The 19,123-nt window shown below is 42.9% G+C and overlaps 1 protein-coding gene across 1 annotated transcript in view; it reads right to left on the bottom strand.

The window, feature by feature from the left end:
• NADSYN1 (NAD synthetase 1) overlaps positions 1 to 18,096 on the bottom strand; it is a 63,900-nt gene extending 45,804 nt beyond the window's left edge. Inside the window, exons 1-6 of the mRNA XM_073626425.1 lie at positions 17,905 to 18,096; positions 10,246 to 10,306; positions 3,948 to 4,064; positions 3,795 to 3,848; positions 1,762 to 1,851; positions 78 to 129 (exon numbers count right to left, since the gene is read on the bottom strand). Of these exons, the coding sequence (XP_073482526.1) occupies positions 78 to 129; positions 1,762 to 1,851; positions 3,795 to 3,848; positions 3,948 to 4,064; positions 10,246 to 10,306; positions 17,905 to 17,989 (459 nt within the window). The 5' untranslated portion in view covers positions 17,990 to 18,096. The remainder of the gene's footprint in view (positions 1 to 77; positions 130 to 1,761; positions 1,852 to 3,794; positions 3,849 to 3,947; positions 4,065 to 10,245; positions 10,307 to 17,904) is intronic.
• Between the last annotated feature and the right edge of the window lie 1,027 nt (positions 18,097 to 19,123).

The raw sequence follows: 19,123 nt of genomic DNA, 5'->3' as shown, positions 1-19,123 counted from the left end.
AAACTGATAGCAGCTCTCGGGTTTCAGATTTAACATTTTATATAAGTACACAATAACAACAGAACACACATTCCCACCTGCCCTGTGATTTCCTGAATGGTTCTTGGAAGGAAGTGATCTTCAACTTCTCTAAACAATGAAGAAAGACACCGATTACCATTTAATATTCCTGAGAAAGCCATACAGAAGGCTAACAAGGGTTTCAAAAACTTTTTAGAACTCCAGGGAAACAGCTAAAATTCATTTCATATATACAAATGTGACTCGTTTTACCTGCAATTCTGAACAGTCAGTTTTGTTATGCAAACACTCAGCCAACTTCTGGACCTCTCTGCAGACTAAGCAATGCAATCTGGTCTAGGACCCACCCCAGGCTGTGATTGGACAAGTACAGAGCTACAGCACACTGTGCTTCCCATAGGTGGACAAACCAATTGTACAAATTGTGCAGCAGTACAGGGGCCTTTTGAACTTCAGAGTCCATTTATACAAGATGAAGGTAGGGCAGGTGCTGGGACATTCTCGGTCATGTATACCTGGACAATGCTCACACCTAGGGCTGGTGAGATGCAGGACATATAAATGATGTCCTAATCATACTCCTGGTTAGAACAGCATTTTCTCCCTGTCTGGTAGGTACAAAGACACACAGAATGCTTCCCCCATTTAATCATCTGGACACTCTTTGGACCTAACCTAAAAGGAGATTTCAGTGTATTGCAGAGACTACTCTTCATTTGGATCAATCTTCCTATCTACCTGTCCCAGTCAGGACACCATCTGCATGGAGTCTGCATGTTCTCCCTGTGCTTGCACAGGTTTTCTCCAGGTGCTCCAGTTTCCTCCCACCCTCCAAAGACATGCTTCTTTCTAAATTAGCCGTAGTTTGTATGTATGCATGCATGCATGCAAGATTAGATTGTAAGCTCCTTAAGGACAGGGACTGATGTCGATGTACAATATGCAAAGTGCTTTATAAATACATTCAATAAATAACTAAATACAAGCAAAATCGATATGCCTATCAATACACAGCAAAGAGCTGTTTGTACTTAGGCAGTATTTAAATAGGGGCACCAAATAGTTCCTGGACAAGGGCTCTTGGTGACTCTGCCAGCCAGTAAGCATGTCTATACACAGAGCTATGGAGAGCTATTGTTCTCCTCCTCCCTCTTTCTCTGATTGTTGTTGCACATGAGATACCAGGAATCTGATATGAAGACAGATAGATATACTTATGCTAACAATGTATAAATGGAATGATTCTGTACAGAATTCATAGTAAACTAAATGCCTGGAGTTCAGCCTAAAAAAAACAAAAAACCTATGCATTGTAGTGTAGAGATCATTCCTCTTGTAAAGTCAAATACATTTCTTAAAGTGTATGTAAAGGCAAAATAAAAAAAACAAAACAAAAAACAACCATATGCAGTAGACATTGAGCTGACAGCGTGCTCACTGTGCGCTCCCCAGCACAATGACTGAGCTGCTAAGGCAGCTCTCAGGGCACACCAATGATCGTAAATCAGCTCCTGACCATGTGGCCACTGTGACAGCCAATCACATGATAAGCCGATCCTTCCTGTCCCCTGAGCATACACATCCTTTTTAAAGGGGTGCTGTGGCTGGGCGAGAAGTGGCAAAATGGTATATTAAATAGCACAAATACGTAGCAAATAGGAGAAGTTTGTTGTTGGGGTTTACATACACTTTAAAAGGTTATAACATGCAGGAACATATTACCATACAATACAGTTATACCTCAGTTTATTCCATGGTGTAAACCAGCGCAGCTCCCGGTAATTTCCAGCATTCGCCATGACCGTTTTCGGTCGGATAAGCAAAATTTTCCTTTAAAATAAATAAAATAAATCTCAGTCTGAATGCCACTGAGCCAACTGTTTTTTTTTCTGATTTTAATAAAAAAGGCACATTCATAAAATGCATGTTTATATAAGACTATAAACACTAGTTACAATAAAAGCGAAAAGAGAACTAGAAATGCCTACATACTACCACAATATAGAAATATTCCTACTAATCACACAATGGTCATAACAGATTCTTTGCAGCACTGGGTCCTGGCTTCAATTCTAGTCAGGGCTTCATTGAATGGAGTGTATGTATCATACCCACTTATGTATAAAACAAAAACTACAGGAAATTTGAAAACTATCCCTTGCAGTGGCACTTCACCGGCACTGCAAGGTTCAACTGATCGTTTAGTCTGGGGAGAGTAGAAGCACTTTAACGTACCTGATCCTCTGCTCTCCTGGCAGATGGTGCCCACCCATGCTCCAGCGGTGGACTGTCCCTTGGCGTCCCTATGGACCCTGCATTGGTCTTGATGAGGTCTGGACCTTAGATCCCTAGAGCATGGGGGAAGAAGACGCTGCAAGGAACGGTCTAGCATCATGGAGAATGGGGTAGGCAGGTTTTCTATGTCCCCTAGACCTAAACAAGCAGTAAACCCTTGCGGAGTGGGCACAGCCCAACTACAAGGGGTAGTTTTTACTTTTCCCAGAGTTGGGCTTTAAATTGCAAGTAAGGAAAGGCAGATAGGAAATGTTTTCTACTGTTATATGAAAGAAGGCAACATTAGCATCCACTTAGACATGCATGCTCCTCACTCATCCCTGCTGGCCAGTTGCGGCAGGAATAATGGACATCTAAAAGAATGCCATGAAGTTTTCTTTCTGTATGTAGGGAGCCTTGTGTCTGCAGACGACTACGAAATCTGAACCGTTATGATCCTTGATGACCTAGCTGGTAGTAGTCACTTTAAAGTGGGTGTAAAGGGTGAAGGTTTTTTACCTTCATACATTCTACGCATGAAGGTAAAAACATTTTCAGTGTGTAGCCCCCCCCCCCCCCACAGCCCCTCTAATACTTACCCAAGCCCGATCCAACAAAGTGCTGAAAGCCAAGTCTCTCCCACCTTATTGGCTGAGACACAGCAGCAGGAGCCATTGGCTCCTGCTGCTGTCAATCACAGCTAGTAAGGAGGGAATGGGGGAAGGTCCTGAGCCATGCTCTGTGTGTCCCATAAACACATGGAGGTGGCTCGGGAGCAAGCATGCATAAGTACGCCCAGAGTAAGCAGCTTGCTATGAGGGCATTTGGCAACAGGGAGGGGCCAGAAGCACCACCATAGGACCCGAGGAGAGGAGGATCGGGGCCGCTCTGTGCAAAACCATTACACAGACCAGGTAAGTATGGTGTGTTTATTATTTTAAAGGAAAAAAAAAATCTTAGGAACCACTTTAAAGGCTAAGTTCACCTTTGTTCACATTTTTTTAGTGAGACGGGTGATCACTGATTGCATTTCATTTAAAAAACATGCACCTGGAAATGGGTGGGTAGGGAGGAGGGTAGATGATGCAGGGTGTGCTAATGAGGTCAGCTGGTCAACTCCTTCCTGTGTCATGACCTATAGTCTGGTCCAGGAAGTAAGGCAGAAGTAATGGATACGTGTTTGGAAACATCCATAAAGACAGTGAAGTGGGTGTAGAATAAATAGAAAGCGGTTTTATTTTTGCAAAACAAGTACATTAATGCAATATTGCAAAATGTAAAAACTGTCAAACAACTCAAAAGTCAACGAGAGTCAATGGCGGAGGGGTGGACATATCTAGGTCCAATGTATAATATTTCTCCATTGGAAAATACTGCCTTTTTATCAAACATTTTTCCATATTGTAAATTGTTATTAATAGAGAAATTAGCTATAAGGCAGATTAGACAGGAATTCTATGATAATAAAAGTAATAAATGTAAAAGGAAAATCTGATTACTTGTTAAGGAAAATCACCCGGCAGTTGTATCGGACGTTTTTGTGCATCACTGGCCTGCAAAGAAGGAGCTGTTAGACAACAATGCAAATTTAATCACCTGGATATTATACAAAACCGATGACGTATTGGTGAAAATGAGGATGGCATACTCACATCCCCACATCACAGATGATATCGGTGGTCACTGGAGACTCCAGCAGCTTCGCCAGGACTTGGAAAGAATGAAGGATTGTATCGGACTCGAAGAAGTGATCCGAACAGCCATAACCACTGTGTGAAGAGTGATTAATAACAATTAGGCACTGCTTGCTGGAATGGATTCACTGAGATTAAAGCTGAACCCCCAAACTTAGAACATTTTATTTAAATATATCCCTTAATAGCCACAAAGGATATTCTACTCTGTGTGTAATAACTGCCTTTGCAACCATAGGTAAAACCTTGTAAATGTAGTGGTGACATCATCACTGTGCTGTACATACACTGTGCAGAGCTGTGGGTGGGGCCCAGCAAGCTCAGCCCACTACATGCTGCCTGCAGATAACTACAGGAGGGGGGCGGGGACAAGACCAGTCACCCTGCACAAGGATAGGAAACTCCTGCACAGAGATAAAGTTTCACACTGGATTACTGCACAGATCTGGAAGAAATACACAAAGTACACCAAGATTCAAGCAAGAATACATGACTCTTGTATTTAGACAATATTTGCTTATCTCAAGAGTTCAACAACTTCTTTATTTCTAATCACTATGTTCTTATCTGCCAGATCACACTCTGATCATTTTACGTCTACAGGTACCTAAAATGGACTGTAGTTTTTTTTTTTTTTTTTTTTTTTTTTTTTTATGTTCAGTACTAAAAAATAAAAGTACGGTTTTTAAGAATATCAGCATATTTTATAATTCCGGGAAAATGAAATAATAAACTGAAAAACTTTAATACAAATGACACAAAACAAAAAAAAAAAAAAAAGTAAAAAAAAAAAAAATAGTCCCTACTATGTTCCCTCCTTCCTTTACCACGTTGTTGTGTCTTTTTCTTCCACTCAATCCCTGTCTTTAAACTTGGGGGCCTATTTATGAAACCAAAAAAAAAAAAAAGGCAAGAGTAAAAGAAAAAATAAATAAATAAATAGCTGTATGAATGTGACAAATATTCATACAGCTTCCACAAAAGAAAAAAAAAGAAAAACGCATGATTATTGATGTTCATAAATGCCATCTAGTGGTCATAATGCGTTATTTTCCTGAAATACCCTAATCAGGAAAATGCTACATTATGGCCACTAGGTAGTGCTCCCAATCACAGGCAATAATCATATTAGACAAAATACATGAATTTTTTTCCTGTGGTGGCTGTGCGATCATTTGTCACATTCGTATAGTAAATGTTTTTATAAATAGCGAAGTGTGGGCTCTGGACACGTACACCAAACCATACAGCTCAAACAACTGCCAAACCCTAGAGCAGGGATATACAATTAGCAGACCTCCAGTTGTTGCAAATCTACAAGTCCCATCATGCCTCTGCCTCTGGGTGTCATGCTTGTGGCTGTCAGAGTCTTGCTTTGCCTCATGGGACTTGTAGTTCTGCAACAGCTGGAGGTCCGCTAATTGCATATCCCTGTACATCCCTATACACTATTATCCCCCATGAGTTGGGCCTAGGAGCAGTTGAATTATTCCTGTCAAGAGAAAAAAACATCCCCAGGACCCAAAAGAGGTTCATTATGGATCTGTTACGTTTTGCTACCAAGTCTAATTACTTTTGGTACGATAACCGCTATTACCTGCAGACAAAGGGGGTAGCTATGGGGGCAAAATTTGCACCCAGTCTGGCCAATATTTTCATGGCCAAATGGGAGGAGGATGTCGTCGGGGTCCTGAAACCCCCACAGTTAGCGCTGTGGGCCAGGTACATTGACGACATCCTCCTCCTATGGAGAGGCACCATGGAATCACTGGATCTTTTCATGTCGACCCTCAACGAGAATGAAGTGGGCATCCACTTATCCTATGAAGCCAGCTCCTCTATGATACATTTCTTAGATTTAGAAATCACAGCTATCAAAGGCCAATTGGAGACGAAAACCTTTTTAAGGTCACCGACCGCAACGGATACATCCCGATTGACAGCTGCCACCATACAGCATGGCTGAAATCAGTTCCTCGGAGCCAACTGATGAGAATCAGACGCAATTGTTCCCTCTTGCCGGATTATTATAGATATTATAGATATAGCAGAGACTATCAAATCTAGATTCAGAGAAAAGGGTTATGATGGAGGACAAATTGACCACGAAATCCAGAGAGTAGCCCTCATTGATCGTTCATCATTGCTAGTAGAACAATCTAAAAGACCTTCTGATGATAGACATAGATGGGCCTTCCTCACCAACTACTCTATCCAACATAAACAGATAAAAAGTATTATCTCAAGGCACTGGAAAGTATTAAAAAACGATCAAATACTGGGCCCACTACTCCCCGAACAGGCTGGAGTGATATATAAAGGTGCACCATCAATAGGGGGCCGGATTGCACCAGGTGTAGTGGATCCTCTAAAGACACTATCCTTTTTCCACGATCTCAAAGGCTTTTATCCCTGTAGGAAATGCGTGGTATGCAAACTCAATGCCTGCAAATCCCGCAAAATTGAAACCTTCGTGTCATCCTCAACTGGGAGGGAATATAAGATGAAACACTTTGTTACATACACCACGAAGTTCATCGTTTATCTTATCACCTGTCCCTGTGGTAAGCAATATATAGGACGCACCATACGTAACTTTTCTATACGACTGAACGAACACATTACAGCTATAACAAAAGGACGCACAAATCACAGCGTTCCTAAACATTACCTACACTACCACAATCAAAATCCATCTGGAACGAAGTTCCAAATCATTGACAAATTTGTTCCACATTGGAGGGGGGAACCGAATGTAAGGGGTGTCTCCAAACTAGAAACTTTTTGGATACACCTCATGAAATGCTATGTGCCACATGGACTCAACGTTGAGTGGGATATCAACGCTTTTATCAACCAATCTTGAGCGTTGATGTCCCCCTCATGGCCAACCTTGGGTCTCTGCGGACCACATAATATCTCTTTGGATCGCACAGACCCGCAGAGTCCTTCTTTACTTTTAATTTTAATTTTATCTTTATTTTTTCTCCTTATTCCCGTTAACCTTAATTCCATTTGTGGATACCATTTTTATGAAGTTTATTTAACTCCATTTGAGTAACGATCATGAGTGTTCTCCACCAAGTCCCTAGCTGGGATCTACTTGCATATTGTAAAATAGAATACCCCCCTAGGAGATACCTTTATCTCATGTAGTAACATCTTATCCGCCACTGAGCTATATATTTAATGAAGCTCAGCTATTTTGCTATGGGATATAAATTTCGTTCATGCAATATTAATATTTTTACCACTCCCTTTCTCTCATGGGCAATTCTGTTAAATATGACCTAATCGGTCCACTCCCTTAGGCTACATTGGTTTTCTATTTTTTCCATGAAAGGCCTATATACACATATACCCGCCTCACGACTGTAATTTTCCTACAGGTCTCTGTAATAGGTTTCACCTATATATATTTCTTTTATACAGATCTTTTAACCACACTCTTTAATCATCTTATGTCCGATATGTCCTTTCATTACTATTACTGTATAGGATTTTTTTCTACTGTACAGAAATGCTGTATTATTATCTATGTACATATGTTCTCTGTATGTGTAGAATCTTCAATGATCACATATATGATTTCATAGTTAATATTTGAGCACTCCTGGGATACGGACCGAGCCACACAGAATTAGATTTAAAAGGACACCAATCTCGTGGACCGCCGCTATGTTTGCGTTCCACGTCTCAGACTGGTGAGCCCTCACTTCCTACCCCCTATGATACGCAGGCCGGGAGCGGCCTGTCGTCACTCCTCAGGATACACGTCACGTGACCGGCATGTGATTATCAGGGCGAATAGGAGTGACGCTTTTGTTGATTGGAGGACAGAAGTGAGGCTTGGCTCTTGACCAGCTTTTCAAGGATGTGATTGGCCTAACAAACACCATGTGACCGCTTGTCATCGATGACGCCGCCGAACCCGGAAGTCACTCAGTGGAACAGCGCTAATCAGCTGTTCCACTTTGTTTAAACCAGAATATATAAAGCGCAGTTGTTTGGGGGGCTAATTCATACCTCAGCAGAAGCCTTTGGAGGCGAAACGCGTCAGGTTACTATGATTATACCCCTCCACCACTCACTGCGCTGTTTTATACTATTTTTTAATACTATTTTTTTTACTATCTTGCTATTTTGAGCCGAGTTTTTACTGCCCTCCTCTGTAACTTTTTGGAAAGCACTCTTCAATAAAACGCTATTATGCTTTACAACCAAAAGGATTTACACTATGTGGAAGTCTCTTCCTCTTTTTATTTGTTCATGTGATGGGCCACTGAGGAAACGACCACTCGGTGATCGAAGTTGATTCCTGAAAGCTCCTGATCCCAATCCGGTATACCAGCTGATGACTTCTGATGAGATTCCATACAAGACCCTCTCAAGGATCATCACCCCATACCGCTTGACGGTACAAGCTCGCTTGACTCACCGCCAAGGGCCTGTGAGTCCACCTTATCTGGTGAGGGCATCCTTTTGCTTTTTTTTTTTTCCCTGTGTTGAGACCATCTACATAGGTGAAGAACCCACCTGTATTTAAGGATCCCTTCAGAACAGTCTGTAGTCACCATACAGGAAGACTGCCTATGTCCAGACGGCTGTGGGGCTAACTTCGGGTACCCCATCTATCTAATAACAGACTTTCAGTATTTATACTTACCCACCCCTTTAGAGACTCTGACGTCCATGTTCTGGCCTTTGTCCAGACGAATATTACCTTTGCTGAGCTATACACTCAGTATACCGTGACACTCTGTATACCTATCCTATTGTACGGTCTTGTGAAATATGGTACCTTATGCACATTTGTTTCCCAATTGATATATAGGTTGCTATCTAGTATCCACTATTTTTATTTGTCACGTACCATAGCACTCACTGCTGTTATATACATTTGTTTATTCTTTTAATATTTTTTTGGGATGTTTTACATAACAATTATCACTCATTTATTAAGCACACACTTTAAGTTTTGATACTTCTTTGTAGAGATCACTGTTACCTGATTATTAACATGTGTCCTACTATTTATTAGCATCACACTTTATTATCACTTTTACATTTACAACGGTCAGATTGTTGTGTTGGCTGCTCCATTTTTTTGTCTTAGGAGCTGGCGCAATTTCTACACCTTTCTTATATAAATTGCATATCCCTGCCCTACAGGATTAGTACGAGCCCATTCCTATCTACTGCCATCACTGGTCCAACCACCGTGTTTCCCCCCCAAGGGCTGAAGAAAATCTAAAAACTGGTTGAGTCCATGGTAAAATGAAAAACGTCTATAGTTGACAGATCTGGATCCACAGGTGACCTAACTTTAGTTATGTGAATTGTTGTCTATGTTCCTGCATTCTTTATTATTCTATTGCAATTCTGAAAGCCTTCAATAAAAACTAGTAAATAGATCTTCAGGTGAGACCCCTCGCTCTATACCGCCAGAGGCAGTGTGGCCCGACCCCTCGCTCTGTACCGCCAGAGTGCGGTGTGGCCCGACCCCACGCTCTGTACCGCCAGAGTGTGGTGTGGCCCGACCCCGCGCTCTGTACCGCCAGAGGCGGTGTAGCCCGACCCCGCACTCTGTACCGCCAGAGGCGGTGTGGCCCGACCCCTCGCTCTGTACCGCCAGAGGAGGTGTGGCCCGACCCCTCGCTCTGTACCGCCAGAGGCGGTGTGGCCCGACCCCTCGCTCTGTACCGCCAGAGGCTGAATAGTCCAACCCCTCGCTCTGTACCGCCAGAGGCTGTATGGCCCGATCCCTCGCTCTGTACAGCCAGAGGCTGAATAGTCCAACCCCTCGCTCTGTACCACCAGAGGCTGTATGGCCCGATCCCTCGCTCTGTACCGCCAGAGGCTGAATAGTCCAACCCCTCGCTCTGTACCAGTGTTAAAGCCTGACTTAATGAGTTCTGCAGAGGCTCCCGAAAAGCAGCACTGGGCTTCCTTATTAGCAATAAATATTTGTGTTTTGTAGAATAAAAAAAAAAAAAAAAAAATGTAACCTGCCATATACATTTGAAACCTTTAAAAATATAAATTTGACCAAAAACAATAGAGACTTTCAGAAATGACAGTTTATGGCATTTCAACAACAGCAACAAAGCTGTAACTTCACTTGATGGAGACTTTGACTTGTAGCCAGCTTTGTGCGGAGGAGCAGGGTTACATATGTGAGCAGGGAGTTTGTTAGGCGTACAAGTTAAAGATTAGCCGATCAAAACAGATGACTCTTAGTAAACAGACACCTTACCATATTTCCAATTCTGGACCGAGCCGGTATCGAGCTCCTCTCTCTTTGGCAATCTTTATACCTGGGAAAAAATTGACATGTAAAACAGGTGTGCAGACAAAATATAAAAGCATTAAAAACTGTAATGAAGGTTAAGGCTACTTTCACACTGTATACAGCACTCCCAAACTGCCCCAAAGATGCTGCTTGCAGGACTTTTCCCAACGTCCCACAAGCACACCACCCCAGTGTGAAAAGTCATGCTGAAATGAATGGGAGGCAGTTTTCAGGCGTTATTTAGAGGCTATTTCTAGCCTGAAAACCACGTCAGTCTGGAGAGTGCAAAATCTGGTACAGCTCTGCATAGAAACCAATCAGCTTCCAGGTTTTATTGTCAAAGCTTAACTGAACAAGCGGAATTTAGAGGCTGATTGGCTACCATGCAGAGCTGCACCTGATTTTGTCCTCTCCAGTTTGAGTAAATCAGCCCCCCATGTTTCATGCGATACCCATATTTAGTGTGAAACGTGAACACATTGTCCAAATCTGCATGGCTGTGCATGGTTCCGCCTACACAACCACACAATCCATTCACTGGAATCTGTAAATGGGAAGACTACAAGTCCCATCTGGTACAGCAGTAGAGGGACTTTTACATTGAGGAAAGGTAGTGCAGCCAACCTGATCACAGTTGCGATGCTCTGTAGGCTTTTAAACTTAGGCCCTGTTCACACCTGAGTGACGCTGCTGCGCTGCATTTTTTGTAGCACATTCTTGGAAGGGCACCATTTATATAGAATGAGCCTCCCTTCTGCTCCAAAAACACCCGAAAGAAGCTCATGTACCAATTTTGTTCCTGAGCCAGGCGCATTTGGCATCAAATGGCAAGATCGCTAAATTTTTGGGGTGCCATTAAGAAACAATTGCACTGCAAGCGCATTTCACATTTTGGCATCATGGGCAGAATTGCGTGATTTCATTACACTGAAATGTGAATGGTGCCTTACACACAGTGCTGGCTCACACTATTGCACTGTCTTACAATAACGTTATGTTATATGCATCGGTGCAGTGGGGAGCCACTTATTTGAATGGTACATTAAAAGAGAAGTATGTTTTTTATTTTTTTATTTCATATTCATACTTACCTCGGTGGATGTAGCATCAGACCGATGATGCTGCAACTGTCCCACGCCATCTCTGCACTGAGAACTGAGCCACCGAACATCACCGATGGCTCAGTTCTCACAGATCCCTGAGAGGCGAGCTGCTGACTGTCAGTGTCTCTCCTCTCTGCTCCTCCATGCTCACTGAGCGATCTGTGGAGGGGCAGGGAAGGATCGTCTTAGAGGCTCGCTGAGACTGTCATCAATCAAGGCAGCTGACGGATCCAGACTTAGAAGTCGGGATGACGCGATGCCTTGACTGATGGCAGTGACTTCAGTGAGGAGTGGACTTCAGACCGCTCTCCACTGAAAACGGGTCACAGGAGTACAAAACGAATTGCACTTCTGTAACCCTTAGGAGAAGCCCAGACTAAAAAGCTCAGGCTGGACTTCTCCTTTAAATGCAGTAAGGCAATGGACCTCTCTTTGTTTACTGGTCCAAATCATTTGGTGGAGGTGGGATTATGGCGTGGGGCTGTTTTTCAGGGGTTGGGCTTAGCCCCTTAGTTCCAGTGAAGGAAACTCTTAAAGTGGAGTTCCATCCATATAAAAGTCAGCAGCTACAAAAAGTGTAGCTGCTGACTTTTGTTAATCGGACACTCACCTGTCCCACAGTCCAGCGATGCGGGCGAACGAAGCCTCAATCCTCTCCGTGGCGCTGGCATTCTGACTGTGGGCGCCCAGCTGTGGCTTCACAGCCGGGCACACACTGCGCATGTGTGAGCCACGCTGTGATTGGCTGGGCAATCATCTGGGACCTGTGACGTGTCCCAGAAGATTGCATGGGAGGCAGGGGGGAGTGGTGAACTTCCTTCCGGTGCCGCGGAGCCCTGGGAGGAAGTGGGAGCTGGGTGCCTCTAAAAAGAGGGTATCCGCCCCCCCTCCCCCCAAAAATTACATGCCAAATGTGGCATGTGAGGGGGTCACCTTCACTTAATTTTTGGGTGGAACTCCGCTTTAGGGGCATCAGGATTCTAAGACATTTTGGGGATGGCCCCTTCCTGTACCAACATGACTGCGCACCATTGCACAAAGCAAGGTCCATAAAGACATGGATGAACGAGTGTGGGGTTGAGGAACTTGACTGGTCTGCACAGAGTCCTGACCTCAACCCAATAGAGCACCTTTGGGATGAATTAGAGCGGAGACTGCGAGCCAGGCCTTCTCATCCAACATCAGTGCCTGACTTCAAGAATGCGCCTCTGGAAGAATACGCAAACATTCCCATAGACACACTCCAAACCTTGTGGACAGCCTTCCCAGAAGAGTTGAAGCTGTTATAGCTGCAAAGGGTGGGTCAACTCAATATTGAACCCTATAGACTAATGCTGGCCATACGCTATACGAAAAATCGGCCAAACGCATTTTTTGAAAAACGAACATTCGGCCGTGAGCTCAGACGATAGTGCCATCATGTAATGACTGATAAATCATTCAGTGGACATAAATGAATGCATTTTTTGTTCGTTTTTTTTTTTTTTACATATACCTAGTGCAGACAGTTCAGACTGGAAACACATTAACCTTTCAATTTATCGTTCGTTCGGCAGAAAATTTCCAAACTTGTACTTCGTTTTTCTTCAGCTCAAAAACGTCCCAACGATTATCGATTTTGTGGCCATTAACTGGCTGTAAAAACGAACGAACTGTCTAAATGACCGAATTTCGGACGATTTTTTGTATAATGTATGGCTAGCAAAAGAGACCCCATACACACTATTAGATTTTCTGCAGATTTTTGCCTTCAGATTTACCACAACCATGTAGTGTAAGGGCCTGCCTGATTTCATACAAATTAAAACTCTTAAGGTTTGACCTCATATTATATGATTTGGTAAATCCGAAGACAAAAGTCTGCAGAAAATCTAATAGCGTGTATGTCTGGGATGCCATTAAAGTTCCCCTCTCTCTCTCTCCCCCCTCACGCAGATCATAAAGAACTACGGTAATAAGAAAGAATGATTGGTGCTATTTGTTTAAGCAAAACCTTTCCTGTAGGGCTTATTCACATGTGCTTTGCTCTTTGAAGAGTGATCCACAATCAGATCCTTCTTCAGAAAGCATTTGACAGGCGGTGAGGAGGCACTGTATCTCCTTCTCGGCCCATGTTTTAACCCCCTAAAAGCTGGACTACCCTGAGACAACTCACGCATTGTATGCGGTTGTGGGGCACTTGCAGAGTGGTCCCATTCACTTGAAGCAGGCAGGTGTTCCATCAAGATTAGGCAACCCGTCAGATTTGGTAACAGAAGTGATGCAGTGTTGCCAACCGTCAGTATTTTTACTGGCAGCCAGTAAAAAACAGGCAATTTTCTCTTGCCAGTAAAAGGAAAAATTTGCCCGTAAAAAATATGGCTGTGACATTTGGCTCGGTCCAGAGCCAGCCGAGACCATCCAAGTGCCTGCTCGGTGCCCGAGCGTGTCACGTGATGTCATGGTGCAATGGAGCCAAGCAGAGCGGCCAGAGCCTCGTGTGTGGGTCTACAGGACAGGAACAGGGCAGGTCGGGAGAGGGACTGTCAGTGCTGTTTAGACTGGAGTAGACTGAAGGGACCAAGAGTCAACTTCATGTGTGTTTATGTGTACCTTCCTATTCTAATTTCTTGCCCTCCTGAGTCTTGTCCCTGAGCTACTTACTTACTATATCGAAGATAAAATAAGAAATATGTTTTTTGCCCTAATATCTACCTTAAATCACATTGCTAATTGCATATTGTACTTGTTTGTAGCCTAAATACTAAAATTTGCACTTAAAATTGTAATTTTGTAACTTTTGGAAATGCCAGTAAAAACTTGGCTGTCGTGTCAGTAAATTTCAATCTGGTAGGTTGGCAACACTGAAGTGATGTTACCAACAAAATGTGCTTACTGCGCATGTGCAATGCATTCAAGCATGCCCGGTATGCGTTCCAATAGGTTTCCTAATCTGACGAAACAGGAAGGCGGCAGCGGACATCTTGTTACACCCAGGGAAGCCCTGAATGTCACACTTATTTTAGCAGTAAAGTCACAAAACGCATCAGAGTAAGGAGTTCCAAAAATGTCGATGGGGCCTTATTACTATCAGTTTGGCGATCAGCAGTGTGACCAAGATAGCCGTCAGCACTTTCTGACTGCAGCCTTGCCGCTTCTTTTCAAATTTACCATGAAAACAGTGTCACAGATTAAAAATATTGTATTATATAAGCTGACTTTCCTGCCAAAACAAGTGTAAAATTGATGATTTGCCTGGGTGTAAGAAAATGTGGGTGTAACAAGATGGCTGCTGCTGCCCTCGTGTTCTGTCAGAGTAGGAAACCAATTGAAACACATAACGACCATGCTGGAACGCATTGCGAATGCTCAGTAAGAACATTTTGTTGGTAACGTCACAAAATCTGACGGAACACCAGCACTACACCTGCTGAAAGCATCAGGGAGTATAATTCCTGATGCGGCCATGGCATGTGTACACCACTGGTCGCTGCCTCTGCAGCTAAAGGAGGGAGCGGTAATAAATGACTAAGCTGCAGGATTTTACTACCCTTCAACCAGATGTGCGAATGAACCCTTATACTGACTATTCAAGGGAACAAATGCAAAAATTCTGGGGTCAGACAAAGGTCTCACGCACATGGCCATACAGGAAGCCAGTATACTAATGCCCCATACACACGGTCGGACATTGATCGGACATTCCGACAACAAAATCCTAGGATTTTTTCAGACGGATGTTGGCTTAAACTTGTCTTGCATACACATGGTCACACAAAGTTGTCGGAAAATCCGATCGTTCTGAACGCGGTGACATAAAACACGTATGTCGGGACTATAAACGGGGCAGTGGCCAATAGATTTCGTCTCTTAATTTATTCTGAGCATGCGTGGCACTTTGTGCGTCGGATTTGTGTACACACGATCGGAATTTCCGACAACGGATTTTGTTGTCGGAAAATTTTATAGCCTGCTCTCCAACTTTGTGTGTCGGAAAATCCGATGGAAAATGTGTGATGGAGCTTACACACAGTCGGAATTTCCGACAACAAGGTCCTATCACACATTTTCCGTCGGAAAATCCGACAGTGTGTACGGGGCATAAGACTGGCCATACACCTATAGATTATCTGCAGGTTTTCTATGGTCAGATAGAAAAAGTGGAACAGATTCCTCCATCTATGTTGAACTGTGTGGATGGAAGAATCTCCCATTGGCCCAAGCTTCCATAACTTGCTAGTCGGCACCGCTGGCTCTCACAATACCTGAACATTCTGATTGGGTGCAGGCATTGTTTAGGTTGAGAGCCAGCAGGGCCGACTAGCAAAATACTGAAGCTTGGCCCAGTGGGAGATTCCTCCATCCACACAGTTTAGCATGGAGAAACCTGTTTCACTTTTTCCATCTAACCATAGAAAATCTGCAGATAATCTATAGGTGTATGGCCAGCTTAACATTCCTGGGAACTGCTGCAAACGTCTGCCACCTAGGGTTAGAAGAGGTGCCAGTATGCAGTTGTGCAGCATGGGTTGGGTAAAGCACCTAATGCACACGGGCGCATGCTCCAAACCCAGAGAGTGTTCAGTGTGTGCATGACCACATACAGCTGCCTCTTCTAATGCATCCCAATGGGAGAGTGTAGACAGTGGCAGCAAGCCCTGGTAATGCCAGTACACAGGCTCTGCTCTCTGTACAGTGAGGTTAAGGCTCATGTACACAGACATAATAAAACGCGGGTCCCGCATTTCCCTGTGTGGATGGTTACGGCTGCCGGTATTTCAGTCCCGCAGCAGCACCACTCGTACAGATGTGAACCTAGCCTAAGAGCCGGTTCACATAGGGCTGCCACCTGTCTGGGATTCACCCGGACAGTTTGGGTTTGGAATCATGTGTCCGGGTTTCAGATATGTATATATCTATAGTTTATACTAAAAAAATTGCTGCATGCCGCTAAAGAGTTCGGGTTTGACTTGAAGAAAAGGTGGCAACCCTAGGTACACAACATGAATCACAAAAGGAAGGCACGGTGCTTTTCTGTGCGATTCACACACGATCTGGGTGCAGTGCAATTTCAAATTTCATTTGAATAGGTGAACGTGCCAGACTGTAGAAAAAGTAGCGCATGCACTACATTTAAAAACTGCCACCAAATCACCTGCTACTTCTGTACAATGTGATCATCCGGTGTTTGCACATTGCATTTGCGACCTACATTTGGGGTGTCATTAGCATTGTACTGACACTTGCTGCAGATTGCAAGTGCAGAGTGCGTTTTGAACAGGGTGAAATGCACACGGAACGCAAATTTCCCGCACTGCGTTCTGATGTGAACAAGCCAATACACCAGATGCAGTCGAATGTAAGTATGGAAAATGAACATTTCTTAATGAGCCTAGATTACACTATTGTGGTGCTTTCATGTGCATTTAAAAAAAAAGTACAGCATGCTGCATCTGTATGTAGTGCAACGCACCACAAAACACATTTAAATGCAAATCAGAAAAAAAAAAAAAAAGCAACGCAAATGTATTACAAATACATGTAAACACACGCCGAACTGCGAACTAAAACTCATACCTGTCCATAAAAGGGTCATGCCCATAAAATTCTTCTTGCATAAATTATACAGGAATGCTGACCTTTTCTATTTTCATTTGACACAACTGAACACAGTGCAGAATTACTGAGCAGAACAAGCCTGTGTGCATAAGCCTGTAATCTACAATACTGCCGCGTCCAGATATGTTAGCGAAATTAAAAAAAAAAAAAAGTGGCGTACAGATCTAAACACAGCGTTTTTACGCCTGTGTGCATGTATTTTTAGCGGCACTGTGCAAACTGTTGGTGTTATATAAATTCCATTTAATAATAATGATATACTAATGTGGCCATAATATACAAAAATGCAGAATCCAGATATGTAAATAAGAAAAAAAAGGGATGCAGTGTACAGATCTGAACACAACTTTTTAAACCTGCGTGTATGCATTTTGAACAGCGCTGTGCAAACTGTTGGTGTTATATAAATGCCATATAATAATAAAAGGGCCATAATATATAATACTACCACATCCAGATATATATATATATATATATATATATATATATATATATATATATAAATAAAAGGGGGAAGAATATTATACATAGGATATGGTGTACTGAATGTAGAGTTTTTACGCCTGTGTGTACGCATTTTGGACGACGCTGTGCAAACTGTTGGTGTTATATAAATCCCATATAAAAATGATATAATAAGGGGGGCCATAAATATACAATACTGCCGTATCCAGATATGTAAAAAAAAACAAAACAAACCCCCCCCCCCAAAAAAAAACCCCTGCGCTGTGCAGATCTGAATGCAGCATTCTTTTACGCCCGTGTGTATGAGCCCTAAGCATCACATGACATATGCTGGTTAAACATTACATTTATGATTCATTGTAGAGGTCTGTATGTATATGAGGACAAAAAAAAACGAGGACAGAGGGACAGGGGGGATTAGATTTTAGGAGGTTAGGTATAATTAGGGATTACATACTCTGTAATATTCTCTGCAGATTCCCATCAAAGTCCAGAGCCCACTGATTCAATGTACAGGAAGCCAGGGTCACTTTCCTGCCCATAGTGTGCAGACAGAGGACACACAGACACCATGTACTGTAAACAGACAGACCAGTGCAGCCAGTATGACATTTCCTCCTGTGTACTGGTGTACCTCCCCCATCTCATCACTTCCTGCCCCACACCGCACTGGTCTACCCCTCCCAACCAGCACGTCTCATCACCAGCTGTGTGATCGTACATAGAAATCTATTCATCTTTGTAGCCTATTGATTATTATTGGACCCAATACACAGGAGATCAGGCTGGAACAACACGTCTGCTACAAACATGCAATGTACTGCCCATCGTTCATTAACCATTTAAATAACAGTTTTCTTTTCTTCTGGCACTTGTTTACAAAATTAAATTAGTATTTTGTTGCTAGAATATTACTTATAACCCCCAAACATTATATTTTAGCAGAGACCCTAGGGAATAAAATGGAGATTGTTGCAATTTTTTATGTCACACAGTATTTGCACAGCAAATGCCATTTTTTGGGGATTTTTTACTGCCGTCTTGAAGTGGAGCCTCATACACATGATGAGATTAACGGACGAATGATCGTCTGTTTTTTTTTTTTTTGCATGCTAGACTAGTTACGAAAATTCTCGTACATCAGAACAAAATTCGGAAATGATGTATTGTATGTTCAGACGAATACTGTACTGATTAAATGTAAATAGTACAATAGTACGAGTGGTCCTGATCGGCTCTCGAAAGCTGTGTAATAACCAGATGATCATATGATCGCTACGAAAGCCTGGAATTCTACTTTAAGCATTGTCTTTGTTATGTTTTTGCATGCATTTTAAGGGCCCTTTCACATCTAAGATACGTTTTTGTTCCGTTTTTACCCAGCTAAAAGCACAAGAAAAGTGCAATAAAAATACACTATATTGCCAAAAGAATTGGGATGCCTACCTTTACAGGCACACAAACTCTAATGGCATCCCAGCCTTATTCCGTAGGGTTCAACGTTGAGTTGGCCCACCCTCTACAGCTATAACAGCTTCAACTCTTCTGGGAGGTGTAGCAGTGTGTCTATGGGAATGTTTGACCATTCTTCCAGAAGAGCATTTGTGAGGTCAGGCACTGATGTTGGACAAGAAGGCCTGGCCGCTGGCAATCTCCACTCTAATTCATCCCAAAGG

This window comes from Aquarana catesbeiana, linkage group LG04, assembly GCF_042186555.1.
Source record: "Aquarana catesbeiana isolate 2022-GZ linkage group LG04, ASM4218655v1, whole genome shotgun sequence".
Taxonomy (NCBI): domain Eukaryota; kingdom Metazoa; phylum Chordata; class Amphibia; order Anura; family Ranidae; genus Aquarana; species Aquarana catesbeiana.
Note: the sequence above shows the minus strand (reverse complement) of the source record. Positions and strands in the feature narration are given on the sequence as shown.